This window comes from Acomys russatus, chromosome 27 (genome assembly GCF_903995435.1).
Source record: "Acomys russatus chromosome 27, mAcoRus1.1, whole genome shotgun sequence".
NCBI lineage: Eukaryota > Metazoa > Chordata > Mammalia > Rodentia > Muridae > Acomys > Acomys russatus.
The window spans coordinates 23,717,215-23,742,572 of NC_067163.1; the positions used below are offsets into that span (position 1 = coordinate 23,717,215).

General features: G+C 44.1%; 1 protein-coding gene across 1 annotated transcript; it reads left to right on the top strand.

Annotated features, from left to right (window-relative positions):
- The first annotated feature begins 1,210 nt into the window (after positions 1 to 1,210).
- Ppp2cb (protein phosphatase 2 catalytic subunit beta) lies at positions 1,211 to 25,155 on the top strand. Its single transcript, XM_051169395.1, has 7 exons — positions 1,211 to 1,354; positions 15,784 to 15,993; positions 16,796 to 16,969; positions 20,211 to 20,300; positions 20,421 to 20,582; positions 22,459 to 22,577; positions 24,487 to 25,155. The coding sequence occupies exons 1-7, from the start codon at positions 1,253 to 1,255 to the stop codon at positions 24,557 to 24,559; spliced, it is 930 nt and encodes a 309-aa protein (XP_051025352.1). The 5' UTR covers positions 1,211 to 1,252; the 3' UTR covers positions 24,560 to 25,155.
- The last annotated feature ends 203 nt before the right edge of the window (positions 25,156 to 25,358 follow it).

Below are 25,358 nucleotides of genomic sequence, written 5' to 3' on the forward strand. Positions count from 1 at the left end.
GCTTGAAATCATCAACAGTGGAACACATTTCAGGCAGAGGAAGTTTGTAGGTTAGCGCAGCTTTACAAGTAGCTAGCCTGTTCTATAAAGAAATCAATAGCTACATCCAAGGTATTATAGTAATCACGGCAGAGAACGTTGAGCTGCAATGGCCACAGATAATTTTTAAAAGCATTTTACGGATTGGAGAATTAGCTAGGGGTTAAGAAAAGCCCATCCGTGGTGTCCTACAGCTTTAGTCCCAGCACTCAGGAGGCGGAGGAAGGCAGGTATCTGAGTTCGAGGTCAGCCTAGTCGACATATCGAGTTAAAGAACAGCCAAGGCTACAGGGAGAAACTGTGTGTCAAATAACAAAAACAAACAAAACAAAGTTTTGCTGTTCTTGTAGGTTTCTAGAGTTTGGTTCCTAGCACTTCAGGCAACACACACCATCCCAACTCCAGCTCCAGGGGATCCACTTTTCTGTCCTCCATAGGCACCTGCACACACATGACAGATACATAAATGTAAGGAAATCGCTGTGTTTTTTGTTTGTTTGTTTGTTTGTTGTTTTGTTTTAATTACTTAATCTTTCTAATGCATACGGAAAAGGTCCGAGATTTAGGGCCTCCAACGAATTAGTACTAAGAATAAAAATTTACTCAAGAAATATCTAATGCCTGTTCTAGGATAGTGAAATGTTGAGGGAAAAGCCCGCACTTTCCAATTCCCTGTGCGGAAAAGAGTCCGAGGCAAGAACAGAATTCCCAGAGTGGGGAGCGGGAAAGGAAGAACCAGGAAAGGATGCTGGTCCCAGGCCCCTCGGACCGTTTCTCCGCCGAACCGCGCGAGGGCGCTGCCCGTCTCCTCGTGCGCCGAGCCCAGCGGCGCCGCCCACTCGCCTTTTCCCGGCGGAAATGCCGGGGCGATGACGGAAACCCGGAGGGAGGGAGGGAAGAGAAAGAGCGAGAGAGCCGGGGCTAGAGCGCGGAGAGGCCTGCGGGCGGCGGCGGCGGTGGCGGTGGCGGCAGCGGGCGGGCAGGCGCCGTCGGGCCGGAGCCTCCCCCGAGCCGCGCCGCGTTCCGCGCTCCTCCGAGCCGTGAGCCCTTCCCCCGGGCGCGGGGCCGGGCGGGGCGGGCGCTCCGGGAGGCCGCGGCCCGCAGCTGCCCGCTGGGGCTTGGGCGGGGCGCGGGCTGCGCGCTCCGCGGCTCGGTGGTCCCGCCGGGGGCCGGCGGCGGCGGGGGAGGCGGCGGGGACGCGCGGCACGCCGCCATGGACGACAAGGCGTTCACCAAGGAGCTGGACCAGTGGGTAGAGCAGCTCAACGAGTGTAAGCAGCTCAACGAGAACCAAGTGCGGACGCTGTGCGAGAAGGTAGGCGAGGGCGGGGGGGCGGCGCGCGCGGGGGAAACGGGCCCCGCCTGGGCCGGGGGTATATGATGGGGTGCGGGACGCCATCCCCGCCCCCAACCCCGAAAATCAGCCTGCTGCAGTCCCCTGAGTACACGGACAACTATCCTGAAAGTCGACACCCAGACTTGGTTGGCGTTGGGGTTGCTCGCCGGTGAACGGGGGGTGGCGGGGTGGGGGGGCCCTTGGGAAACCGCGGCGTGCATGAAGCTTTTGTTTGCAGACTAGTGGGCGTGATGGCAGGCAAACCTTTCTAAGGGGCTGATTTTGGTGGAGGCAGGTGGTGACTGGTCTTGGCGGTGAGTGGCTCATGGGGAGCGATGGTTTCTTTTTCTGGGAGAAGGCAGCAGGTGTTGGGTTTGGAAACAGCGTTTAACTGGCAAGGATAACTGGGATATGTGCTATTTATAAGCTACCACATTTACAGAAAGTTACTTCAGTTTTACTGCCTGTTCTCCGCCCCCCCACCCCCGTCCCCATAGCTTGCAAGTGATGGATTGAGTAAACCCTTTTTGATTGTGTCTTATCAACTTTTAGAAGTCTGTGTCTATTGATTTATTAACCGCTGGAATTTTTTTGGCTTTGGTCACTTTATTTAAAGTATTTTTTTTTCATTCCTCTTTTACAATATGGATTAAATCACCTCTCTGTATTTTCATGTTCAAGAGTCTCACGGAGGAGTAAACGAGTTAATTATCTCTAGTCATAGTCTATACATTTTTCTTAGAAGTCAGGATACTACGGGGTGAGGGGATAATAGCCCGGAGTGTTTTACAAATTGACCAAGGCCTTTATATAGTGACTAACTACTTAACACGGAAGAGTTTCTTTTTTCAAATAAAACTATCACCCCAGCCAACTTGTTTCCCTTGTGTAATTTTATGTCTTAAAATTAACCCTTTACACGGTCTCTCTCAAGCTCGAGCACCACTGGACTGTCGAGTTTGGGAGTTGAATGAGTCAGTCAGTCTTACTGTAATCTTCACGTCCAAACCAAGAAGTGGCTGAGTCAGTTCAGTGTCTCCCTTTGACTTTGTGATAATTTTAGGGTACATTATTGCAGAAGGTTGTACCACTGCTGTGAAAATATAGCTCTTGTGTCTTAAACTCTTAGGACACTAGCTGAATCTGGTAAAAGGATTTTTTTTTTTTAACTTCAGCTTCTAAATAAACTGGATTATCAGTTCGTAGCAACATATGATGTGTTTAAGCTTACATTTTAGGCTGAGTGGGTTTTCCTTTGTGTATCTCCACTAATTCACAGAGTATTGCCCATCACTTTGTCCTCTGTTTTCGTAGGATGGAGTTTCCGGTGGAAGAAATAGTTGGCTTCACATGGGCGGGTCTGTGTGTGCGTGCATGCTTGTGTATACATGTGTTCCCATGGTTTCAGCCTCCACCTGCTGGTCTAACTTTATTCCCATTTTGTAATAGGTTGATTTGTTTTTATTAATTTTTAATTTACGCATCTGTGTGCTTAGTGCAGAAGCCAGCGATGTCAGCTGTATCCTGGAGCTGGCAGTGTAAGAGGTGGTGTGCCACTTGATGTGGGTTCTGGGAACTAACTGGGTGGGCTCTGGTCGGTTGTAAGAGCAGTACCGAGTCTTAACTGCTGAGCTATCTCTCCATCCCTGTTTTGAGTTCAGCCAATCAGAATTCAGTTCTGCTCCATCCCATGTAGTTGCCAGCCCCTGTACATCTGACGCGTTACCGTTATCTGTGAGGTGGGGATGATACCAAACAGTCTATCTTCTGCGCAGAAAGTATCAAGAGCTACTCCCATACAATCCTGACAGGAAGTGAGAGGTGAATGACAAATGAGGAAGGACGCATTTCCATCCTGTTTCCGGTGTCACTTCACTTTCTTTGGGAAAGAACCGTGGAGTAGATGTGCAAAGGAGATTTTGTGTGTAGTGGCCATCACCGAAACTTTGTGTGTTTCCTGTTATCTTCAACACACACTTTATTGAGTTTACAGCACTGTGGTAAAATACACAGCTTTTGTTCCCACTTGGTCTTGTGAATACTCTACCCTTCCAGAGCCGGAGTTCCATGTAGGAAGTATGTAGCCGGACGACGGTGGGCGTTATGCAGATCACCTAGTTTAAATCCCTTTTGGGTAGTTTCTTAAAGTTTCTTTTTTAAATTTCGTGTGATGTGTTAAGTAGGTGCACATGAGGGAGTCCTGTCCTGCCACTTTCTGTGAGTTCTGGGGGTCACTCTGGTCCCCAGGTTTGGGCACCAAGCGCCTTTACCTGCTGAGCTGTTTCTTGGGCTAAAAGGGAGTCCCTTGCTTACCTTCCTTTAATGAGAGGGCCTCATTGTGCAGTCCTAGGACTCTTACGTAGGCTAGGCTGACCTCAAGCCTGCCGCTGCCCTCTGGGTGCTGGGCGTAAAGGTGTGCACCACCATGCTCATGAAATGCTTTAATGATGTGATTTTTAGATTTTGTTTGTCATACCACTATACAGAAAGTGACATTGTAAGGAGATGGGTTTTCCCCAGAAATCAAATTCCTGCCCTGATTCAGTTTGGAAACTAAAGCAATCGAAATCAAGTTGAGCGTGGTCACAGGTACTGGGGTAATGGCAGTAAAGCTCATCTTAGTGTCTGAGGGGAATAGCTTTGAAGCTAACTGTGGCTGAGGCCACAGCAGCTTTAAAGATGGTGTGCCGAAGAGCCCGTCTGGCCCTGTCCGGGACATTCTGTGACTAGAACTATATTTAATTCTCATCTTCGGAAGAATATTTTTTTAAAAAAAGACTTAAGTTTTTTTCTGTAACTGAAAAACATTTGTGATGATAATGGGGGAGGGTTGCCAGGTTGAGAGGATGGGGACGGGGATTAGGCTGCTTCTGTGTTGGCAGAGATCTATTTTTAGTCTTTAATCAGAAAATCTGAGATTTATGTAGAAATACATATAAATTCTAGGGCTGGGGAGATAGCTCAGCCTTTAAGAGACTACACTCACAACCAAATATATAAGAAAACCATGTAAACTCTATATTTAGCTGATGGTATGTTTCATGGCTCTGGCTTCTAAGCAGATATTTAAGTTCATAATGTGAAAGAGCATATACTTGACTTCCAAACAAAATGATGTTGCTGAAAGTTAGTTCCTGGTGGAAATAGAACACACGAACTGAGATAATCTATTACTCTCTGTAATAGATGTAACTTTTTTTTTTTTTTTAAATGAGTGGTTTTATCTGGGCACGGTGGCACATTCCTTTAATTCCCCCACTCTGGAGGCTAAGGCAAGTGGACCTCTGAGTAGAGATCAGCTTGGTCTACTTAGTGAGTTCCAAGACAGCCCAGGCTACGTGGAAGAGGCCTACCTTGTCTCCAAAAATGGGGAGTTTTAACTGCTAAAAATCTTAGCTGGCTACATAGCAAATTTCAGGACAGCCAAGGCTACACAATGAAACCCTGTAGTTTGTTTGTTTGTTTGTTTTTCTCAATGGTCATACTAACCTTGGGAAGGAGGTCTGTATAGCATAGATTATTCCCTTCGTAGGAATAGGCCAAAAGTTGGACTTGCTTTATGAACTTGACAACTGCTGTGCATTGACCATTCACAGACTTTAAAATAACTGACATCATTTGTCATTAATCATTATGAAAATGGTGGTTCACGTGATTTACAGACTAGCGGGATAGTATAAAAATATCTTTTATCCACCTGATATAGTTGTCGTCTCAGAAGCTTACTGCCTCCGTCTGCTAGGCCTCGTCCTGGAAGCTTCTAGCCTCTGCACAATCTAACGTAGGCCTACAATGTTTTCAGCCTCTGAGACTTACTGCTGATAAGCTCCCTGTTTCTAGCTCTTTCTGAATTCTGGCTGGCTGGTTCAACCAGCTGTTCTGACTCAAACTCCTCTCCAAGCTGAGTGATTTGCTCTGGCTTCCCTCAGCCTCTGACTTTTTACTCAGTTTGACCTCAGACTAACTCTAGCAATCTGTTGTAATCTTCTGGCTCCTCATCCTTTGGTTCATGTGTCTTCACCTGTGTCTAGCTTGTTTTCTGTACAGTGTCCCAGTAAAAGTGCCTCTTCCCCCACCCCTCTCTCTCTTTGCTGCTCCCTTTTTAACTCACCTCTCTTCCCTCATGAGAGTTGGGCATTTACTAGTCTGTCACATCTTTCTCCTAATTGATCACTTTATCTGATAACACATTCCTTCTGCAAACTAACTTTACCGTCATTGTTTAGGATTAAGGGTATGTGTACTCCAGCCAGCCAGAGTAGCTGGATTTAATTTTTTTTTACAGTACAGAACTGCATTTGAGTTCTTCACTAAAACACTGATGGGGCTGTGGGGATGGTTCAGTGGGCAAAGTATTAGTCATGAGAACCTGAGTTTGGACCCCAGACACCCATGTAAAAAGCCAGGCGTAGGAGCTAGAGACAAAATCCCATAGGCTTCCTGGCCAGCCAGTCGAGCCTAGTAGGTGGGCTCCAGGTTCAGTGAGAGAACTTGTCTCAAAACTAGCAGAAGGAGCAGTGGAGGATACCTGATGTCAACCTCTGGCCCTCCAACTCACCTGTGCTCACACGCAAAAATACTACACACACACGTTAAAATTATTTTTATAAAACTGTTTGTTTCTCTTAACCGAGATATCACACAGATAATTGAGACTCTTATTAACAAGCTTCACAGCACAAGAACTGAGCAGTTATTACTCTATTCTTAACCCTCTAAGTTCGTTTTGTTTCCTCCCACCGTACATCCCAGAGATACTTGGACTTTGTAGCTTTCCTTGCCAAGCTCTCTGTCCTGGTCGCTTCTGGACAACTGCCCGTGGCTGAATCCCCTGTGTCCTCCTCTCGTTCCCCTACCCCCTTCTTTCTCCTGCTTATCGATTGACTGTAAGCTGCTTTTTTGACATATCAGGGACATTTGGAGAGCAGTGTCTACACAGTATTGAGACTCTCAGAACAAGGATTGCAACCAGACAATAGGAGGCAGGGTACAGAATCACATTTGAATGACACAATGACCTTATGCCTACACACATATGTATATGGGATATATGCACTTGAATACGTTCCACAGTAATTGTTTGGGGTTGTCAGAGAACAACTTACAGGAGTCAGTTCTCTCCTACTGTGTGGGTCCCAGGACTAGAACTCGGGTTGTCAAGCTTGATGACAAGCACTTTTACCTGTTACCAACTGGCCCTACTCACTGAGATTCTAACCGTGTTGTTGAGGGTCTGATGCTAGCTATGGGCATGGAAATACGTGTATTAGAATTGTGCCAAATGCCAGCACTTGATCTCTGTAAGTTTAAGGACAGCCAGGACTACATAGAGAAACCCTGTCTCAACAAAACAAAGAAATGTCAACCCTGGGCTAGAGAGGCAGCATAGCTGTTAAGAGCAGTGGCTGTTCTTCTAGAAGATCCAGGTTCAGTTTTCGGCACCTACCTGACAGCTGACTGTCTATAGCTTCAGTTCCAGGGTACCCAGTACCCTCCTTTGTTGTCCCCAAGTACTAGGCACACACAGACGTTCATCCTGAAAAAACAAACATGCATGTTACAGACCAGTAAGTAGCTTTTGAAAGTCCTCTTTTTTTTTCTTTAATTCACACTTAGGAGATATGTGAGAAAGATAATATGCTAACAACCATTAACTTTGTTTGTTGTTTGTTTTGTTTATGAGCTAAGATCTCCCAGTGTGGCCGAGGCAGGCCTAAAACTCACTGTTCAAGCTAGGCTGGTCTCCTGAGTGTTGGGAATGTGGGCATGCGCAACCATGCCTGGCTATAAACCCATCTATGGGTGCTATTTTAAGCCTTGGCCTCTGTATATGTGGAATGGAGGGGTGTTTGTGGTGTTTGCTTACATTAAAGCGGGACCAGAGGATTAGCATCTTGGTCTGTGTACATATCCACAACCTGCTTTTTAAGAGTATGTACTTCTATTCTTAGTATGCCTTCAAAGCTTAATGTCGTTTGGCATATAGACACTTGATGTTGTTCGACTCACAGGGTTAATTTCTGTGTTTTAAGGCAGGTGGAGCAGCTAGGGCTATAGCTCAGTTGGTAGAATGCTTTGCTAGCATGCACAGGGCCTGGGCTCAGTCTCAAGCACCTCTTGTTGGGGGCAGAAGGATCAGAGGTTATTCTCAACTATATAATGAGTTAGAAGCTAGCCTGTCTTTTAATAAAACCAAGCCCCCAAAAAGAAGAAACAAGTCATCTATGGGCAAATGAACCAGTGGTGCAGGAAGAGAGGCACCATGATTATACTGACTCTGCGGGTTTGGGCTGGGCTGGTCTGGTCTTGCTGTGTAGCCACAGCTGGCTGAGAGCCCAGATCTTGCTGCTTCAGCCCCGAGTGCTGGGATGTAGCAGGCATATGCTACATTGCTTGACAGCCCTGTAGAGTGTTTAAAATGGTTTTTTAGATTTATGTATATGAATACTGTGTCTTACATATTCCTTTGTTCCACATATATACGTAGTCCCTATAGAAGTCAAAAGAGGCTATGGGGATGGGGGCTGGAGAGACGGCTCAGTAGTTAAGAGCACTGGCTGCTCTTTCAGTGGAGCTGGGTTCAGTTCCCAGCACCTACATGGCAGCTCACAGCTGTCGGTAACTCCAGTTCCAGGGACTTCAATGCCCCCACACGGACATACATGCAGGTGAAACATTAATACACAGAATAAAAATTAATATATCATTTTTTTGTTTTTGTTTTTAAGAGAGAGGCTAGGGCCGGGCGTGGTGGCACATACCTTTAATCCCAGCACTTGGGAGGCAGAGGCAGGGGCAGACTGATCACTGTGAGTTTGAGGCCAGCCTAGTCTACAGAGTGAGTCAGACAGAGAAACCCTGTCTCAAAAAACCAAAAACAAAAATAAAAAGAGAGAGGCTGTTGGGTACCTTGGAACTGTAGTTATAGACAGCTGTGAAGTACCACGTCAGTGCCGGAAACTGCATCCACATCCTCTGCAAGAGAAACAAGTACTCTTAACCCCTGAGGCGTCTTGTTAGCCCGGCTGTAGATTTTTAAAACTCCATGTAAGACCATTTGCCTCAGATTGTCTGTTCTATGTTCTGCTTTCCATGAATTTGCCTGGAGCAGAAGAGATAAGCATCGCAGCAGTTCATTCATCTGTAGAGGAGAAAGATTGTGTGTGCCGTGAAAGGCAAGCACCATAGCCTTTGGATATGTTACAGCAAAGGGCTGGCCACCTGTTGGCAGTAGGGAAAGTGACGGAAGGACTTGGGTACATCCTTAAACCCAAGAATTTGCCTCTGGGGCAGGGGGGTTGTTTCTGGCTGTCCTGAACTCTTTTTTTGTAGACCTGGCTGGCCTTGAACTCATAGAGATCCACCTGCCTCTGCCTCCCAAGTGCTGGGATTAAAGGCGTGCACCACCACGGCCAATGAAAATATTTTTAAATAGATTAAAGAAAAAAAAGAAAAGAAAAGAAAGGGCTATCATACTTCAATATAGTCTTTGCAGCAGTAGGTCTTTTTTTTTTTTTCCCTGCGTTGTTTTTATTCTTGTTTTTTTTGACAGGGTTTCTTTGTGTAGCCCTGGCTGTCCTGGAACTCACTCTGTAGACCAGGCTGGCCTCAAACTCACAGAAATCTGCCTGCTTCTGCTTCCCAAGTATTGGGTTTAAAGAATGTGCCACCACTGCCCAGCTACAAACTGTGGTCTTAAACTACTATCCACATTACAGTTTTAAATTTGGTCTTATTTGTGTCCTAGAAATAATCTAATTTCTGTTGCTGCATCATAGTAAAAACATTACATTTTTAGAACTGCTTCTGGCTCCTTCTGTGTGTACATTGTGAGTCGACACAGTTATCAAGTGTTTCACTCTACTGAGTAACTGCGTCAGTCCAGGCAGTCCAGGACTGCCTACACGGCTTGCTAATTAGAATAAGCCCTCAGTTAACATACACACACACAATTTTAGGAATATGGTAATGAGAATATATTTTGTCACACAACTAAGATTCAACCCTCAGACAAATTCTGTTGGGGACAAAAAAAAAAAAAAAAAACCAAGCTGTTTCTACTTTTTGCGTAGGAAAGACAGGACTTCATGCTCTAGAGTGGCAGGCCCTAGACACCTTGTCTAAACAAGGCTAGACGGACCAAATGCTGTGAGGACTTTCTTCCCCTTTCATCCTGACTAATCACAAGCCAGTAAAAGAAGAGCACAGGCTCCGCTGTCCATAGCGCTTGTGGACTCACTGGGCTGATCCAAGCATCTTTAGATGGAAGAATTGAATGAAAAGAAAAGTTGGAGACCTGCACTTGCAAATTTTTCAGAAGAGGTTAGAGCTCCTGTCAAAGTTAGCTTTAAAACACTGTACGTAGAGCACTGCTGTGGGAGGTGTACTTGCGTAAAAGGACTTCAGAATAAGATTCTGAGGGTAGGCGTGTGGCTCAGTGGGAAAGTGCTTGGCTAGGATATTCCATACCTGGCTTCTTTGGATCCTAGTACCAGCAAAGAGGGGCAGCTGGGTGTACTTAACTGGTTTACGTCAGACTGAGGGTACAGTAACCTTGGTTATTTTACACTGACTTTTTAATTGTTAAACTTCCAATTCCAGTTGGTCCAGCATTTCAGACTGTCCCACACACGATTTCTATTAAGCCTGGAATTTCTCAACATTTAGAAACTGGACCACAACTGCTATTGCTAGCTTGCTTCCCCAATTGTATTTGGGCTCCTACAAAGGTATTTTTCGTCCCAAATCAGCCAGAAGGAGCCTTAAAGGAGAAAACGATGCCCCATTTCCCTTAAGTGGGGTTGGGGAGGGTTTTGATTGTTTTCTTGTGATATGGATGTTTATTTTCATTTGGAGTTGGTTATAAGTTGTTATTATTAGTCTTATTCAGAGAGAAACAAGGCTGGACTCAGGGATTTCTCTCATTTCCTTTTCTTTCTTTCTTAGGTATGGAGATGGGGGTTGAAAAGAGGGAAAGGGGAAGATAGGAATATATAGGGATGACAGGACAAAAAGTAGATTATTGAACCTGTTTCTCAACTATAGACCTTAACTGTTACTCACAAACAAGGTTGTTTTTAATTCATTGGTATATAATTTTGTATATTGATGCAAAATAAGTTCAATTTTGATACATTGGTATAAAATTCAAATTCAAGATTATTCTTCACACACACATATATTTCTACTCTAATATAAAGTAGTATACCCATACAACTCAATTACATGAGGGTTACTTCCTATATTTTGAAGGTGCTATTGCAGGCTGTTAGGATGAGTAAGTAATACAAGTTAGTTGTTAGTGGATCAGCTCCTGGTCATGTCAACTACTAGTCTGTTTTCATCACAAGGATATGCACCCTAGGTTTAACAGACAGATAGGATTCTATAGATGAGGTAAAATAGTTAGATATGCTCTTCAAAAACCTCAGAGACCTACAGAATATTGCATATAAAGATGTTTTTATGATTTTAAGGATCCTTTGACAATAAGACAGGTTAACTCCTGGCAACACCCAGCCTACCTCAGAGAAGATAATAAGTATCAAAGAACCTCCTTATGGATGGAGATGGCTTCAAAAGTAGCAAACCAGCCACCGGGCAAAATGTCCTCGTATCTGCCACAGACAAAATTCTGCTTAAAAGTGGGCAAGCCTGGACACAGACAGAGTCGATGGCTAAACTCTGCCAAGACAGGGTAAGCAAGTCCTCAGTCGTTCCTGCTTCACAAATTTGTCTGCCAGATACAGTGGGCCAGAAGGCCGAAGAGGATGGTCCAATGTTACAGAGAGTGTTGGGTGACTGCTCAGGCAGCAGACTGTCTCTGTCATTGTCTAACCTGCCCTTCCTATTTACTCAGATAGTTTTACTCCTTCTTAAGTCTCTGATGGGGTTGAAGACCGGATAGTTTAGTTCTACAATTAAGCTTAGTTGTTTAAGGGGTAAGTTGTTTTTAGGTCTAGATAGATGTTGTTAGGTTGATCGAGGTGAGATATGATAGATAATGATTTACATTCAGAGTTTTAGACTCACCAAGATAGGAAAGATGTTTTCTCCAAGGTTTCCAAATACAAATAGGCAAAACACTATGAATGTAACATTTATATAATTCATAATTGTTTCGTGGTCCTTCTTGCTGTATGTAATTTATTGTATATGTGTGTAATATAAATGTATATGTAAAAGTAAACAAAAAATAATAAAACTTGCATGTATATATTTGTTGGAGAGAAGGTGTAGGCCACAGCATGGATGCAGGGGTCGGAGGACCACTCTCGGGGTCAGTTCTCTCCCTCCACTCTGTGAGCAGGTCATCAGGCTTGGAGGCAGGTGCCTCAACCCACTGAGCTGTCTCCCTAGCTCCCAAGTCAGTACTTTGGATTACTACAGTAGAACATAGAGTGCCAGAAAGCATGATTGGAGTTAGTAGAAATACCAGTTTTTATAGAAAACGGAACCATGTACCAAACAAGTTTGTTCGCACCTGCAGTCCAGTCAGCCCTTTTAAAGCGGAGGCAGGGAGTGCATTGCAAAGGGAGTTTGAGTACAGCTGGTGATGGCTTACTGATCACGGACCAGACTGTGGCTGGCAGCTTTGTTGCAGGAGTTGCTGCTGCTCTGGGAAGGCCTCTACGGATTGCTTTTTCATTGTTACTGACAGCCAGGCTGTTGGGTTTCTCTCCTGCATTGATGCTTGGACTTGTCTGACTTGGCTGTGATGCTTTGTTCTGTGATGGGCAGCAGCACTTAGGTAACTAACATGCAACAGCAAGATGGTTTTTCTGGTTGTAGACAGCCCTCCAGTTTTACTATCCAGTGTGCTGCAAGAAGACCACAGCAGTAGTAACGCTAGTGTTTTATTTTATTTAAGCTTTTTAAAACTAAACAGGTGATCCTGTAGGTTTGGCACTTGTCCCCTTTTCCTCATATATCAAACACACTTGAAAAATGGCGTTAAAGATTTGGTATCCCGTTCTCTGGACAGGCTATGTTTTATTATCTAGACGAGAAGCTGCCTTTCTCAATAGTGTTGTGGTAGCTAGTGGTTAGTTTGTCAGCGACAACAGAAAACTCAAAGCAGCAGAGCTTTAAACAAAGGAGGAGTTGGTTTCTGTGACTGAAAAATCCAGGATTGAAGGACTGTGTTCTCGGAAGAGCTTGTTCTACCTCTGTGTTACATACCCGGCCTAAGCATCAGTCTTTTACTCTTGAAAACGGAGAGCTGGGATTGTCACTCAGCTGGAAGAATGCCGGCCTAGCAGGCAGAGTCCTAGCTTCACACCACGACACAAGGCACCCGTCCACAACCAGTGCGTTTGGGAGGTGGAGGCAGGAGGCCCATCCTCTAATGCATAGCAATTTTGAAGCTAACCTTGGCTGCATTAGATAGAACCCATTTTTTAAAAATATGTTCAATTTTAAAACTTTGAACAAATAGAACTTATGTTATGAATGCAAAAATAACAGAAAATTGCTGATGTTTATTACATTAATAAGCTAGTAGGTGATAATGGGTGGGTAGATTTTTCACAAACTTGCTTTATTTAGGGTTTTTAAAACACCTTTGACTCCCTTCCAACCCCCAACCTTAGGTAGGAGAGAAAGGTTAGGAGGAAGAAAATGGGACACAGATGTTTTGCTTCTTCCTGCCAGGTTGGGTTCTTTTGGGAGCAGTGCCAGTCTCAGTGGTCAGTAGCAAGCACAGCAGACAGTCCTCTGTCAGTCTCCTCCAAGCCTCCCTCGCTCTCCCTATAGGCTCTCTTTTACACCCCTCAGTCTTCACACTTAAACCAACTCCAGCTGACAAAGACCACACCCTTGCAGCTGTGGACAAACTAAAGCCCAAACTAAAACCCAACACTTGGGATTAAAACAAAAACATATTTACATTACATAATATAACCGAGTTTACAAAGAAACCAAAACTTCCATTAAGGGAAGTGTTGCCAGGTGAATACTACATTGTAGATAAAAAGAGCTTCTTGGGGGTGGAAAGATGGCTCCATGGTTAAGAGTGGTTGCTGAGCAGTCATGAGGACCAGAGTTGAGATTATGACATCCCTGTTACAGGCTCAGGAACAGTCACAGACACCTGTAGGTAGCTGTGAGGGTTCTGACATTGTCCTCAGGCCTCTAAGCACACACAGGCATGGGCACCAATACAGACACATTCCCATACACTCACACAGACAAATGTGAATAGAAACATTCTTTTGAAAAGAAAAGAACTTCTCTGACAAAGGCAGGCCACTAAAAACCCTCCTCCAGTCTCCTGGCTGAGCATTTGGGAAGGTGAGGCCTTCTCAGTCAGGTGTAGGCCAATCCTGCCTACTTGGTTCATTGTTTGAGGCGGGATCTAAGAGTCTCCTGACTAAAACCACAGGCTGGTCTGGAGCACACCAAGTGTGAGTGTCCTGTGTTCATCACACACTAAGTAGATTTATGAAGGAAGATGGGCGGTGTCATCTGTATATGGAACATCCAGGAGCATTTGCAAGCACTGAACTAGATCTAAATAGGGAAAAAAATTAACATTAAATGTGTCTTCAAGGTTAAATCAGATATGAAGAAATATTGGCTGGTGTGCAGCTTGGTATAGATTTTTTTAAGTCAACTAAAAATCACCATGGATTACAGTTGTACGTTGCTTGAATGTTAGGTCATGTTCTGAGAAGGTCATCATTAGGCATTTTGCCATGAGAACATCATAGTTAACTCAAGATTAGTTGTAACACAAGAGAAAATTACAGTTGGGAGATGCAGTAAACACTAAGACATATGAGGTTTCTGTGGGCAGAATTCAGCATACTCTTTTACACAACTTTTTGAAGTGCCACAAGAATGCCCTAACAAAAAAGTACATAAACAAGTAACAGTTACGTTTATATTATCTATAATATATATAAGATTGCATATGCTATACTCTTTATAAGTCTGGTCACACCATAGATTTGATTTTTACACGAGTATAACCTCAAACACATAAGTAACACATTAACCATGCTAGGACAGCTCTGTCACTGGGGTGGCAATGAGAACCTCAAGGGCCACTGTAGTATATGGTTGACCATAATGTCATTAGAGCGATGCATGGCTATTTCTAGCAGAATCAACACAGATCAGTAGAAACAGTTGTGAAACTTGGGAAAATAAGTCTGAATAAGTGGAGAGTTCATGTTTGTCATAGAAAGTAATTTTTTGTCCTTTATTTGGGGCTTTTGAGACAGACCTCGTTTCTCATGGCTGACGTAGACCAGGCTAGTCCAAAACACGTATGTGTGGTTCCGTCACACCCCTGGAGCTTCACATTACCCTCAGACGCCCCACACCCTTAGCTGCGGTTTCCCAATTTGATCCTCGGTATCCTAAGTGCTAAGTAGCTGTGGCCTACTTTCCCCCTCTGTTTGTCCCTTCCGGGCATGAGAGGTCATCTCTCATGTGGCTAAAGCATGGTATTTTCTTTTCTTTCTTTTTCTCTCTCTCTTTCTTTCTTTCTTTCTTTCTTTCTTTCTTTCTTTCTTTCTTTCTTTCTTTCTTTCTTTCTTTCTTTCTGCTTTTTTGAGACCGGGTTTCTCTTTGTAGCCCAGGCTGGCCTCAAACTCACAGTAATCACCTGCCTCTGCCTCCCAAGTGCTGGGATTAAAGGCGTGCGCCACCATGCCTGGCCCAAGCATGGTATTTTCAAAGTTACCGCACATATCAGTGCATTGTTTTTCACTATTGGTTACCACTCGTTCTGTCTGGTTGGGTGTGCTGGGTTGCATCATGTCAGCTCATGGCTGAAGGGGCATTTGGGTGCTAGCACTTGCTGCACCTCCAGGGGACCCGAGTTCCATTCCCAGTGTTCATACAGGTACCCACAGCCACCTGTAACTCCAGCTCCGGGGCATCAGATGCCCTCTTCTGGCCTCCTGGACACGTGTGGCATACACAGAGACAAATAAGCTAAAAAAAAATAAATAAAAAATAAAAATAAGAGAATAACACTGCCATGGATAATTAACAAATTTTAATTCCAACTGGCATCACATAAGGATTCCAAGGTCTCTGTATCTTTATAGATGTGTCATTTCCAGTCTTTGCTATTACAGCCGTGTGTCGGGCTATGGCTTTGTGGAGTCTTGAGGGGATTTTTTGGTTTTGTTTTGTTTGGTTTTTCAAGACAGGCTTTCTCTTGTAGCCTTGCCTGTTCTGGAACTCACTCTGTAGAGCAGGCTGACCTCGAACTCAGAAATCTGCTGCCTGTCTCCCAAGTGCCGGGATCAAAGGCATGCACCACCACCACCTGGCTTGGTTTATTTTATAAAGCATACTTCCAAGTGGTTTTCCCCCAGATTTTCTTTAAATAGGTGCAAAGTGCTGTTAAATGTGTAACAGAATTTTAATTGTTTATTTTCCTTTTTCAACAGGCTAAGGAAATTTTAACAAAAGAATCAAATGTACAAGAGGTCCGCTGTCCTGTTACTGTCTGTGGAGATGTGCATGGCCAATTCCATGATCTTATGGAACTCTTCAGAATTGGTGGAAAATCACCAGATACAAACTATCTGTTCATGGGGGACTATGTAGACAGAGGTTATTATTCTGTGGAGACTGTGACTCTTCTTGTAGCACTAAAGGTATGGTTGAAATTAGCATGGGGTGAGCTTCAAGAATGCTAGTGTTGCATGTATCATCTTTAGTTTCATGGTCTGCTCAACTTTTAAAGAGAGATCAAATCATTGCATTAAATGCACTTGGTAAATATATAACTCATTGTTGTCCATAGCTGAACTCTGTGAATTGTATTGGTTTCAGTACTTACTGTCCTTCATATGGCATCATGAAACAAGTCTATTTAGTTCATGCCATGCAAAGCCCAACCACCATTCCTGTGCCTTCCAGTTCTTTCTGCCCTACCTGCAGCATGCCATACTTCTGCTTTTGAGAGCTGAACCTTCCCTCCCCACATCTGGCGTTAGCGCCTACCTGTTCCTTCTTGGTTCCCCAAGTCCTAGTTGGTCCCATACAGTCGGTAGAGTTGACTTCTTAAACCCTGCAGCTCTCCTGTAGTCTGGTCTGGCTTTACCTGACTTCATAGCAAAGAGTTTTCACCTCACTGAGCTCTAGACTTTCCATTTATTTTCCTATTTAGTTCCTGCCCAAGATTACAATGGTTACTTCCTCCTTGTTCCTTCTGTCTAGGCTGAACAAGCACTTAGGGTTTTTGGATTTCAGAAAAGTATATATTCCTAATGAGATGTCCATAGTAGGGGACCCAAGTCTAAGGATAAAATCCACTTGTTCCGTATATGTCTTACATACCTGTCCTTTAATTTTACAAGTGAACAAAAGAACTATTTAAAGAAAAGAATATGAGGTTAAACTAACACAGTACTGGCGAGATGACTGTACCATGGGTTTCTTTTCCTTTTCTTCCAGGTGCGCTATCCGGAGCGCATTACAATTCTGCGAGGAAACCATGAAAGCCGGCAGATCACACAAGTGTACGGCTTTTATGATGAATGCCTACGAAAGTATGGAAATGCCAATGTGTGGAAATACTTTACCGATCTCTTTGATTATCTTCCACTTACGGCTTTAGTAGACGGACAGGTAAGTGCTGTGTGATTGTCTTGCAGAAGGAGGTTAAATGTGGGGAGACATTTACTATTAGGAATTCAGGGTTTGTATTTACAAGTGATGTAAACTTCTCTTTGGCTTTTTTTACTTAATACAGAGCTGGGGGTTGAACTTGGGGACTCAGTGTCAGGTGCATGCTAAACAAGTGTGCTACCCTTGAACCACGCCCTTTGGTTTGGTGGTGGTGGTGGATTTCGTGTGTGTGTGTGTGTGTGCGCGCGCGCGCGTGTGTGTGCGCGCGCGCGCGTGTGTGTGCGCGCGCGCCAGTTTTAGAGACATAGTCTCACTAACTTGCTCAGGCTCACTATACCCCAGCACAGCTTGATGGTCTAAGATTCCTGCCTTAAACTCCCAATTAGCTGGGATTCGAGGCCTGGGGCCCCAAGCCCTAGTTTCCCTGGCCCAAAAATCTTGTGGCCAAAGACAATACGTGCCCTTATTGTACTGTTTCCTGGTTCTCATTAGTAGCTCATCGTTCCTGTCTGTTTTCGTGGTAACTACAGTTATCATATTGTATATTACATCTTTTCTATCAAGGAGTACTTTGTTTTCACCAGCGTAAGGATTGTGGTATACACAAGATACAAGTTTTCTATTCCAGTCTTTGGAGGTTTTGTGGTGAGCTGATTCAAATTCATATATAAAACGTAGAGTAGGACTCTGCAGTATTAGTGGGCAGTGGTGCGCACCTTAGTCCCAGCACTCAAAGGCTGAGGCGGGCGGATCTCTTAATTGTGAGTTCCAGAACATTAAGGGCTACATAGTGAGACCCTGTCAGAAAAGAAAACCAAAACCCTCTGCAGTATAACTATCTGTATTTTCCCAGCCATGACTTTGGATACTGCAGTAATTAAAATGACAATACTTTGACTTTACTTGCTAATTTGAATGAAAGCATTAATTCATAAGATATTAAATTTTAATTAAAATTAAAATTTTCAAGCAATAATTTTTATTGGCCCTAAAGTAATGGACAAATTATTTTAGAAAGATAATGCTAATAGTATTGATGGTGTATCAAATTTTAAAACTTGGTACATACACTGGTAGAACTCCTAATGTAACTTACATACCAACCAACTTTCCCCAAACTCCTCAGTCTTTTCTGTTGTGAAGTATTTATAAGAAACAAAACATAGGGCTGGAGAGATGGCTCAGAGATTAAGAGCACTAATTGCTCTTCCAGTGGTCCTGAGTTCAACTGGAAGACCTGAACACCTCACAAATCAAGTAGATAAAACAAATGGTAGCCAGGTATGGTGGCACACGCCTGTAATCCCAGCACTTGGGAGGCAGAGGCAGGTGGATCTCTGTGAGTTCGAGACCAGCCTGCTCTACCAGCGGGTCCAGGACAGCCAAGGCTACCCAGAGAGAAACCCTGTCTCTAAAAACAAAAAATATGGTATACAGAGTCCTGGAAGTGACAAGCTTAGGTCATATCTAGTGTTGAGTATATTGGTACGTAGCAAACCAGATCTAAAGAACTGTGTGTGCCTGTGGCGGCTGGAGGTTGACGTCAGGATCTACACCTTTTCAAGACGTGGTTTTTCCAGAGGAGCCCTGGGAGCCCTGTGTCCCCACCTCCCCGGCAGTGGGCTCACACGCAGTGCTGTCCTGCCTGGCTTTTTAGATGGCTACTAGGGCTCAGAGATTTTTTTAAACCTTTATTGGGGATGGGGGAGAGAATTGGTCTATATCAGCATCAAGTTGTCAGGCTTCACAGCCCGTGCTGAGCCACTCTGCCAGCCTCCCTGAAGATGTCTGTAGGCCAAGTCTGCTGAGTCTTTAAGAAGCGTGGTGTCTGTGGTGCTTAGGGAAGAATTGAAAACTTAAGTCCTCCCAGATGGGCATGATGTACATTACCTGCCTGTAGTCCTAGCACTCGGATTATAGCGTGCAAACTCAGAGCCATATGCTTTATAACTTCAGTAGCTAACAAAAATGAGACCAGTGTTTGGGGGGGGGGCATTCCTATGACTTAAACCTAAGTTACGAAACATTAGAAACCTCATCAAAGTTGGGGAAAAGGGCTGGTGTGATCCTATAAACCTGTTGTCCTAGCATTCGGAAGCTTTGGGCAGAGTTGTTGAATCCTAAGATAACCTGGCATACATACATAGCATGACCCTGTCAATCAACCAATAAGAAACCTGTTCGCTAAATTTTTCATTTTTCTCTTTGATTCATAGTCCTTAAATTGGCAGGAGATAGCCGGGGGGGGGGGGGGGGGGGGGGGGGGGGGGGGGGGGGGGGGGGGGGGGGGGGGGGGGGGGGGGGGGGGGGGGGGGGGGGGGGGGGGGGGGGGGGGGGGGGGGGGGGGGGGGGGGGGGGGCATGTATATTCAGTTTTATGTCAGAAGTCCTATAGGTACACTGTCTATAGTAAGAGGAATCCAGTGGGTAAACAACATTTTCTTCTTAATCTGTAAACAAAGATAGTGCGTGTTTTGTAAGCTTGAAGAGTGGAGTTCAGATCACTCACTGGCAGCCATGGAGGGCACAGCACCCAGCTGTGATGTGATTCACAGTGCAAGCTAGCCATATTGGCTCTGGTTCAGGTAGAGACCCTGCCTCAGTGAGTAAGGTGGGGTGATGAAGGAACACATGCATGTGCACCCACTGACGTGCAACCTGCGTGTACGTGTATCCTACATAGTTAACAGGAATAGAAGGTGTGCAAGGCGCGGAACTCAGTGAATAAAGTGTAAGGAGAAAACCCCAACAGCTGCCTCCAACCACCATTAGACATGCCCTGCACACATCACACAAATAGTGAGCATAGTCTGCGGAGGGAGTAAAGAAAATGACTGCAGTGTCTGGATATGTACTTAGTACATCTGAAGAAAGCCAACAACCTCTTGTAATCAATAACAGGAATCGGTAGGATGTTGCTGTTGTGACAGCAAACATAGTGACAGGTGATGAGGACCCTCTTCCTCAGCAGCACTGTATAAACCACCTGTGCAGTGAGGAGCCCAGACTGTAGCTGAGTGGTAGAGCTGGCAGAAGGCCCTCAGATCTGCAGGAAGGAGAAAACAAGAAAAACCCTCAGCAGGCAGGACCCCTACTACTACTGTAGAGATTATTGCTAAATGACCTGATGGTGCTGTCTACTGTATTTTACAAATCAGTTAATATTTTGAAAAAGAAAAAGAGTGGTTCATTATTTTGGCAACTATAAAAACAAAAACATTTTCTTCTCAATTTATAAACAGATATTCTGCCTCCATGGTGGCCTCTCTCCATCCATAGATACACTGGATCATATAAGAGCCCTGGATCGTTTACAAGAAGTTCCACATGAGGTGAATTGAATTTGGCAGCTATTTTGTTTTGATTTTAAGAAAAAATGTGGTCACATGTGGGAAGGCTAACTCAGTTAAACATAAATGCTAATAATTCACGTATCTTCTCTCCTTGTCCAGGGCCCAATGTGTGATCTCTTATGGTCAGACCCAGATGACCGTGGCGGGTGGGGCATCTCACCACGTGGTGCTGGCTACACATTTGGACAAGATATTTCTGAAACTTTTAACCATGCCAACGGTCTCACGCTGGTGTCTCGTGCTCACCAGCTTGTGATGGAAGTATGTGCTTTCCCTGCAGTTACTTTGCTCTCATGTATGTGTCTGTAATACGGCTTCATGACGTAGAACGTAGGAAGCATGTCTTATCACCAGGTGACAGGAGGGAGCATTACTTACCTTTGCAAGTAAGAAAACTACTAGGTCCCCAGAGCAGAGTTATAGCTCAGTTTCTAAATCGAGACAAAAATGTGAAAATAGTACCACAAGTTTTTTTGGTTTTGTTTATTGGTTTTTTTGGTTTTCTTTTGTTGTTTTGCAGTGGGGGTGGGGGATTGGTTTTCCCAGACAGGGTTTCTCTCATAGTCCTGGCTGTCCTGGACTCGCTTTGTAGAACAGGCTGGCCTCAGACTCAGAGACCTGTCTACCTCTGCCTCCCGAGTGCTGCCATCATGACTGGCATATCACAGTTTTTTATGTTCTTTGCTCAAGTTCAAAGTGTAAGTATCTTAAGCAAATATATTTGCTTTCCCATTCTTTCTCCCCTCTTTACTTTCTGTTTGAATAGCCCTTACCAGTGCTCCACACCCCCAAATCTCCATGTATATTTTGTTAAAGCCATTATCTGTTGTAACCACGGTGTTAGTCAGGAAGTTTTCATTGGTATATTCCTACTACCTAAACACTTGGGTCACATCATGGTAACAAAGTTTGATGTTTTATAGTGTTTATAATGTAATCCAAGTTACCAGTGGAAGTAATTCTTTAGATTCTTTTTTTATATGATGAAAGTTTTGTTTTGAAATATCTTTCTAGGCCAGACATGGTGGCGCATGCCTTTAATCCCAACACTCAAGATCTTTGCAAGTTCAAAGCCAGCCTGGTCTACCAAGCGAGTCCAGGACAGGCAGGGCTACACAGAGAAACTCTGTCTCAAAAAAACCAAAAAAAGAAAGAAGAAATTACCTTTCTAAATCTGGGCATGGTCGTGAGTTTCAGGCCAGTCTAGGATGGATGGAGAGAGATACATTCTTAAAATACCCTTAATAGGCACTAGAGAGTGGCTCAGTAGTTAACAGCACATCTTCCCTTCCAGAGAATATGCTCAACAGAAACTTGACTAATGTTCCTTATGATTATTACATGCACTTTGAGGTGCACACTGTGGAGTGATGTGCCCTTGGTACATCTTGCCAAGGACGTTAGAAAGCTGATCATCCCACTGCTGGTTATATTAACTGATCACTTGGTTGAGGTGGCAGTTACTGGGTTCTCCTGCTGTGTGGTTTGTCACTAGTCAAGGAGTAAAAGAGAACTTAACCCTTCTAAACCAAGTAGTGCCTTTAAGAGGGTGGACACAAACTTCGCCAGGCAAGGAGCAGGCTAGCAGCATGATAAAGAGCACATACATGGACTGACACTAACCCTCATTACACCAGCAGTGTGGGTGATGACTGAGTAGAAAAAAGATGTGTAATGACTAAGACCGGATCAGGTGAGCAGTGGCTCAGCTCTCTGGTATTTTCCTAATACCAGCTTCATGGTTTATGCAGCAAACTTTGGAAGCCAGGTACATTTCTACCACTTGGGAGGCTAGGGCAACTGGAAGTTTAAAAACACAGTGGCCTAAGTAGCAAAAATTCTTTCTCAAAAAACAATTTAAAAAATCTTAACAGAATTCATGAGGGAAATGGGGAGGTTACCAGCTTTGTCTGAGAAATTCAGTGTATACCCTAAGATTTCAGGTGTAGGTTAAAAAAGCGCCATGGTTTCCAGGGTGTATAATAGAATCTTATGCCTACAGTATTCTGAGCAGGTGCATAAACTGTTAGATCACAGAAGGTAACAGATGGCTACATAGCCACGGAAGTGTTTGTGATTTGCATTCTCTGTGTCAAGGTTGAATTATAATGAAAAATGACCTCTCTTGATGTTGCAGGGATATAACTGGTGTCATGATCGGAATGTGGTCACCATTTTTAGTGCACCCAATTACTGCTACCGTTGTGGGAACCAGGCTGCTATCATGGAATTAGATGACACTTTAAAATACTCTTTGTAAGTAACTTTACATTTTAATGATATGCAATCACTTTTAGAGGGAAAAATTAGAGTTGGGGGCTAGAGAGATGACTCAGCAGCTCAGAGCACTTGCTAGAGTCACAAGGACCAGAATTCAGGTCCTACAGACACCAATAACTCCAGCTCCAAAGAATCTACCACCCTCTTCTGGTCTCCACAAATACCTAAACACATATGTGCACACACTCAGTCATATACACACATGCATGAACAATAATCTTTTTTAAAGAGAAAGGCATGAAGAGTTCTGCTTATAAAATGGTAAAACAAGAAGTGTGTGATCCTTCTTCCCTGAACATTTAACTTGAGAAGTTGCTTTCTTTTGATGCTCTAAGCATCTAAACCGCAGCCTCATACATGCCAGGCCATTGCTGTACCACTGAGCTCATACTAACCATGGCCACATACATGCCAGCCCATTGCTGTGCCACTGAGCTGCATACTCTGCCCAGAAAAATAGCTTTCAATTATTTAGAAGTTAGTGAAATTTTGCCAATAACTTACAGCTGATGGAAAACCATGTAAGAGAGCCTTAAGCCAGACATTCCTTAACCCTAACAGTGGAGGCGGAAGCAGAACCCTAAAAGTGGAGGTGGAAGCAGGCAGATAAGTTTGAGAGCAGTGTATTTCAGGACTGCCAGGACTACATACGGGTACCTTTTCTCAGAAAAGCAATGAACAAGAACCCAGACAGAAAAATGTGTCCATTATAACTACTAGAAGCTTGTGTCATAATCTTACAGAACTACAGAAACTACTCCAGAGGGCTGGAGAGATGGCTTGTACTTAAGAGCACAGCTGCTTTTCCAGATGGTTGCAAGTTGAATTCCCAGCATCTGCACAGTAGCTCACAGCCTTCTGTGATCCCAGTTCCAAGGGATCTGACACCATCTTCTGACATTTGAGCACTGGCACTCATGCACATAGCCGTACACAAACACATACATACATAATCAAAAATAAAATTTAATAAAACATTACTGCTGGGGGATGTGACCTTACTGGTACCCTGCTTACCTAGCATACATGAAGCCCTGGGTTAACGCCCAGCACTGTATAAACTGGCCATGGTGAAGCACATCTGAAATCTCAGTACTTGGGAGCAGGCCAGTCAGAGTTCAAAGCCAGCCTGGGATATATGAGACCTTGTTTCAAAAAAAAGTAAAACATTGACTGTACATGACAACAGATGCTTGCTTAGAGTCCCAGTAGTTACAAGTAAAGGGAGCTCAGGGTTCAGAATGAACCTTTACTGGGAATTTGAGTCCACTCCAGACTACATGAAGCCTTGTCTCACCAGCAGCAAAAGTTGAAAATAAGCTCATCCCTGCTTGCAGAAGGGAAGTACTAGTGGGACTGATCCAAGACCACAAAGTTGGTTCACAATATGAAAATTTCACAGCTGGGTGTGGTGTTGCATGCCTTTGATCCCAGCACTCGGAGGGAGATAGATGTCTGAGTTTGAGCTCAGCCTGGTGTACAGATAAGTCCAGGACAGGCAAGGCACTTGATTAGTGTTCTTTAAATAAAATCAGCAAACTCATCCCAGAAGGGAACTTCCTGTGCCTAGTAAACACACAAACATGCACACCTAGCCCCACTAAGCATGATGGTAAGAGACCATGCTGCTCCTAGACCAGAGCAAGCAGAGCCTGTTCAGTCTCACTTGGGCCTTTTGACTGGTAATAGTGTCAGTCTTTTCCGCCGGGCGCTAACACAAGCACACACAGGCACACTGCACGTTTTCACCATAGCTGTAAAGTGGCAATAGTGTCACTTGTAGTGATGTGTTGTTGCCACCACATGGAATGCAGTCATAGCAGAGAGCTACAGGAGGGTGGATGGATGGCTGTCTCCCTCCCTGACGGTTCTTTATCGTTTCTAGTCTTCAGTTTGACCCAGCACCTCGTCGTGGAGAGCCTCATGTGACCCGGCGCACCCCAGACTACTTCCTATAAATTCCTCCCGGGACCTTTCTTTGTATGTGGAGGTATACCTGGCCTTTAAAATATACATATATACATATATATTTAAAACAACAGTTATCTCTGTGTTTCTGTAACAAATTGTGATATGTCTCGACATTAAACCACATCATGGACCAAACCGTGCCACACTATTGATGAGCACTTAGCAGTTTGCACCTTAGGACCCTGTCCTGGTGAGTCAGCCGACTGCCTGCCTGCTCTACTGTAGTGACCATTTTCCTTGACTGGTTGAGCAAAAAGGGTCACTGACTGCCTCGTCTCCCTCGCGCTTACTTGGAAATTTAGTTACAGTGTTTAACTGGCATGGATTAATAGAGTTGGAGTTTTATTTTTAAGAATTCACAAGCTGACTTCCACTTAAATTCGTAATCCTTTATTTTATGAAATGTATGACTAACTGAAGAAGAGATTCTTGGGAGTATGTTGTCATAACATAAAGAGATTCCCTTTCATTTAAACTAAATTACTGTTTGATGTTGATCTGCATATTTCTGTATATTTGTCATGACAATGCTTGCATCCTATTTGGTGTACTGAACAAATAAACTTTCCAATTTAAGCAAAAACATTTTAACTGTGATGTGCATTAAACAGAAGCATTGCCATTTTGAAACTTGATAGAAACACTTAAAGCTTGTGTTTGGTCATTCATGTAGTCCCAGATGACTTTGAACTTGATTTCTCCTGGCTCTACCTCTGGGTGCTAGGATTGCAGGTGTGGGATGAAAGTCAGCAGCTGTACTGACATAAGGTGCGTGATGTGTTTAGG

Excerpts from the sequence above, each read along its gene's own strand:
- Ppp2cb (XM_051169395.1), top strand. The coding sequence starts at position 1,253 with ATGGACGACAAGGCGTTCACCAAGGAGCTGGACCAGTGGGTAGAGCAG. Across the intron at positions 1,355-15,783 it reads TGCGGACGCTGTGCGAGAAG|GCTAAGGAAATTTTAACAAA; the intron begins GTAGGCGAGGGC and ends CTTTTTCAACAG. Across the intron at positions 20,301-20,420 it reads TACAAGAAGTTCCACATGAG|GGCCCAATGTGTGATCTCTT; the intron begins GTGAATTGAATT and ends CTCCTTGTCCAG.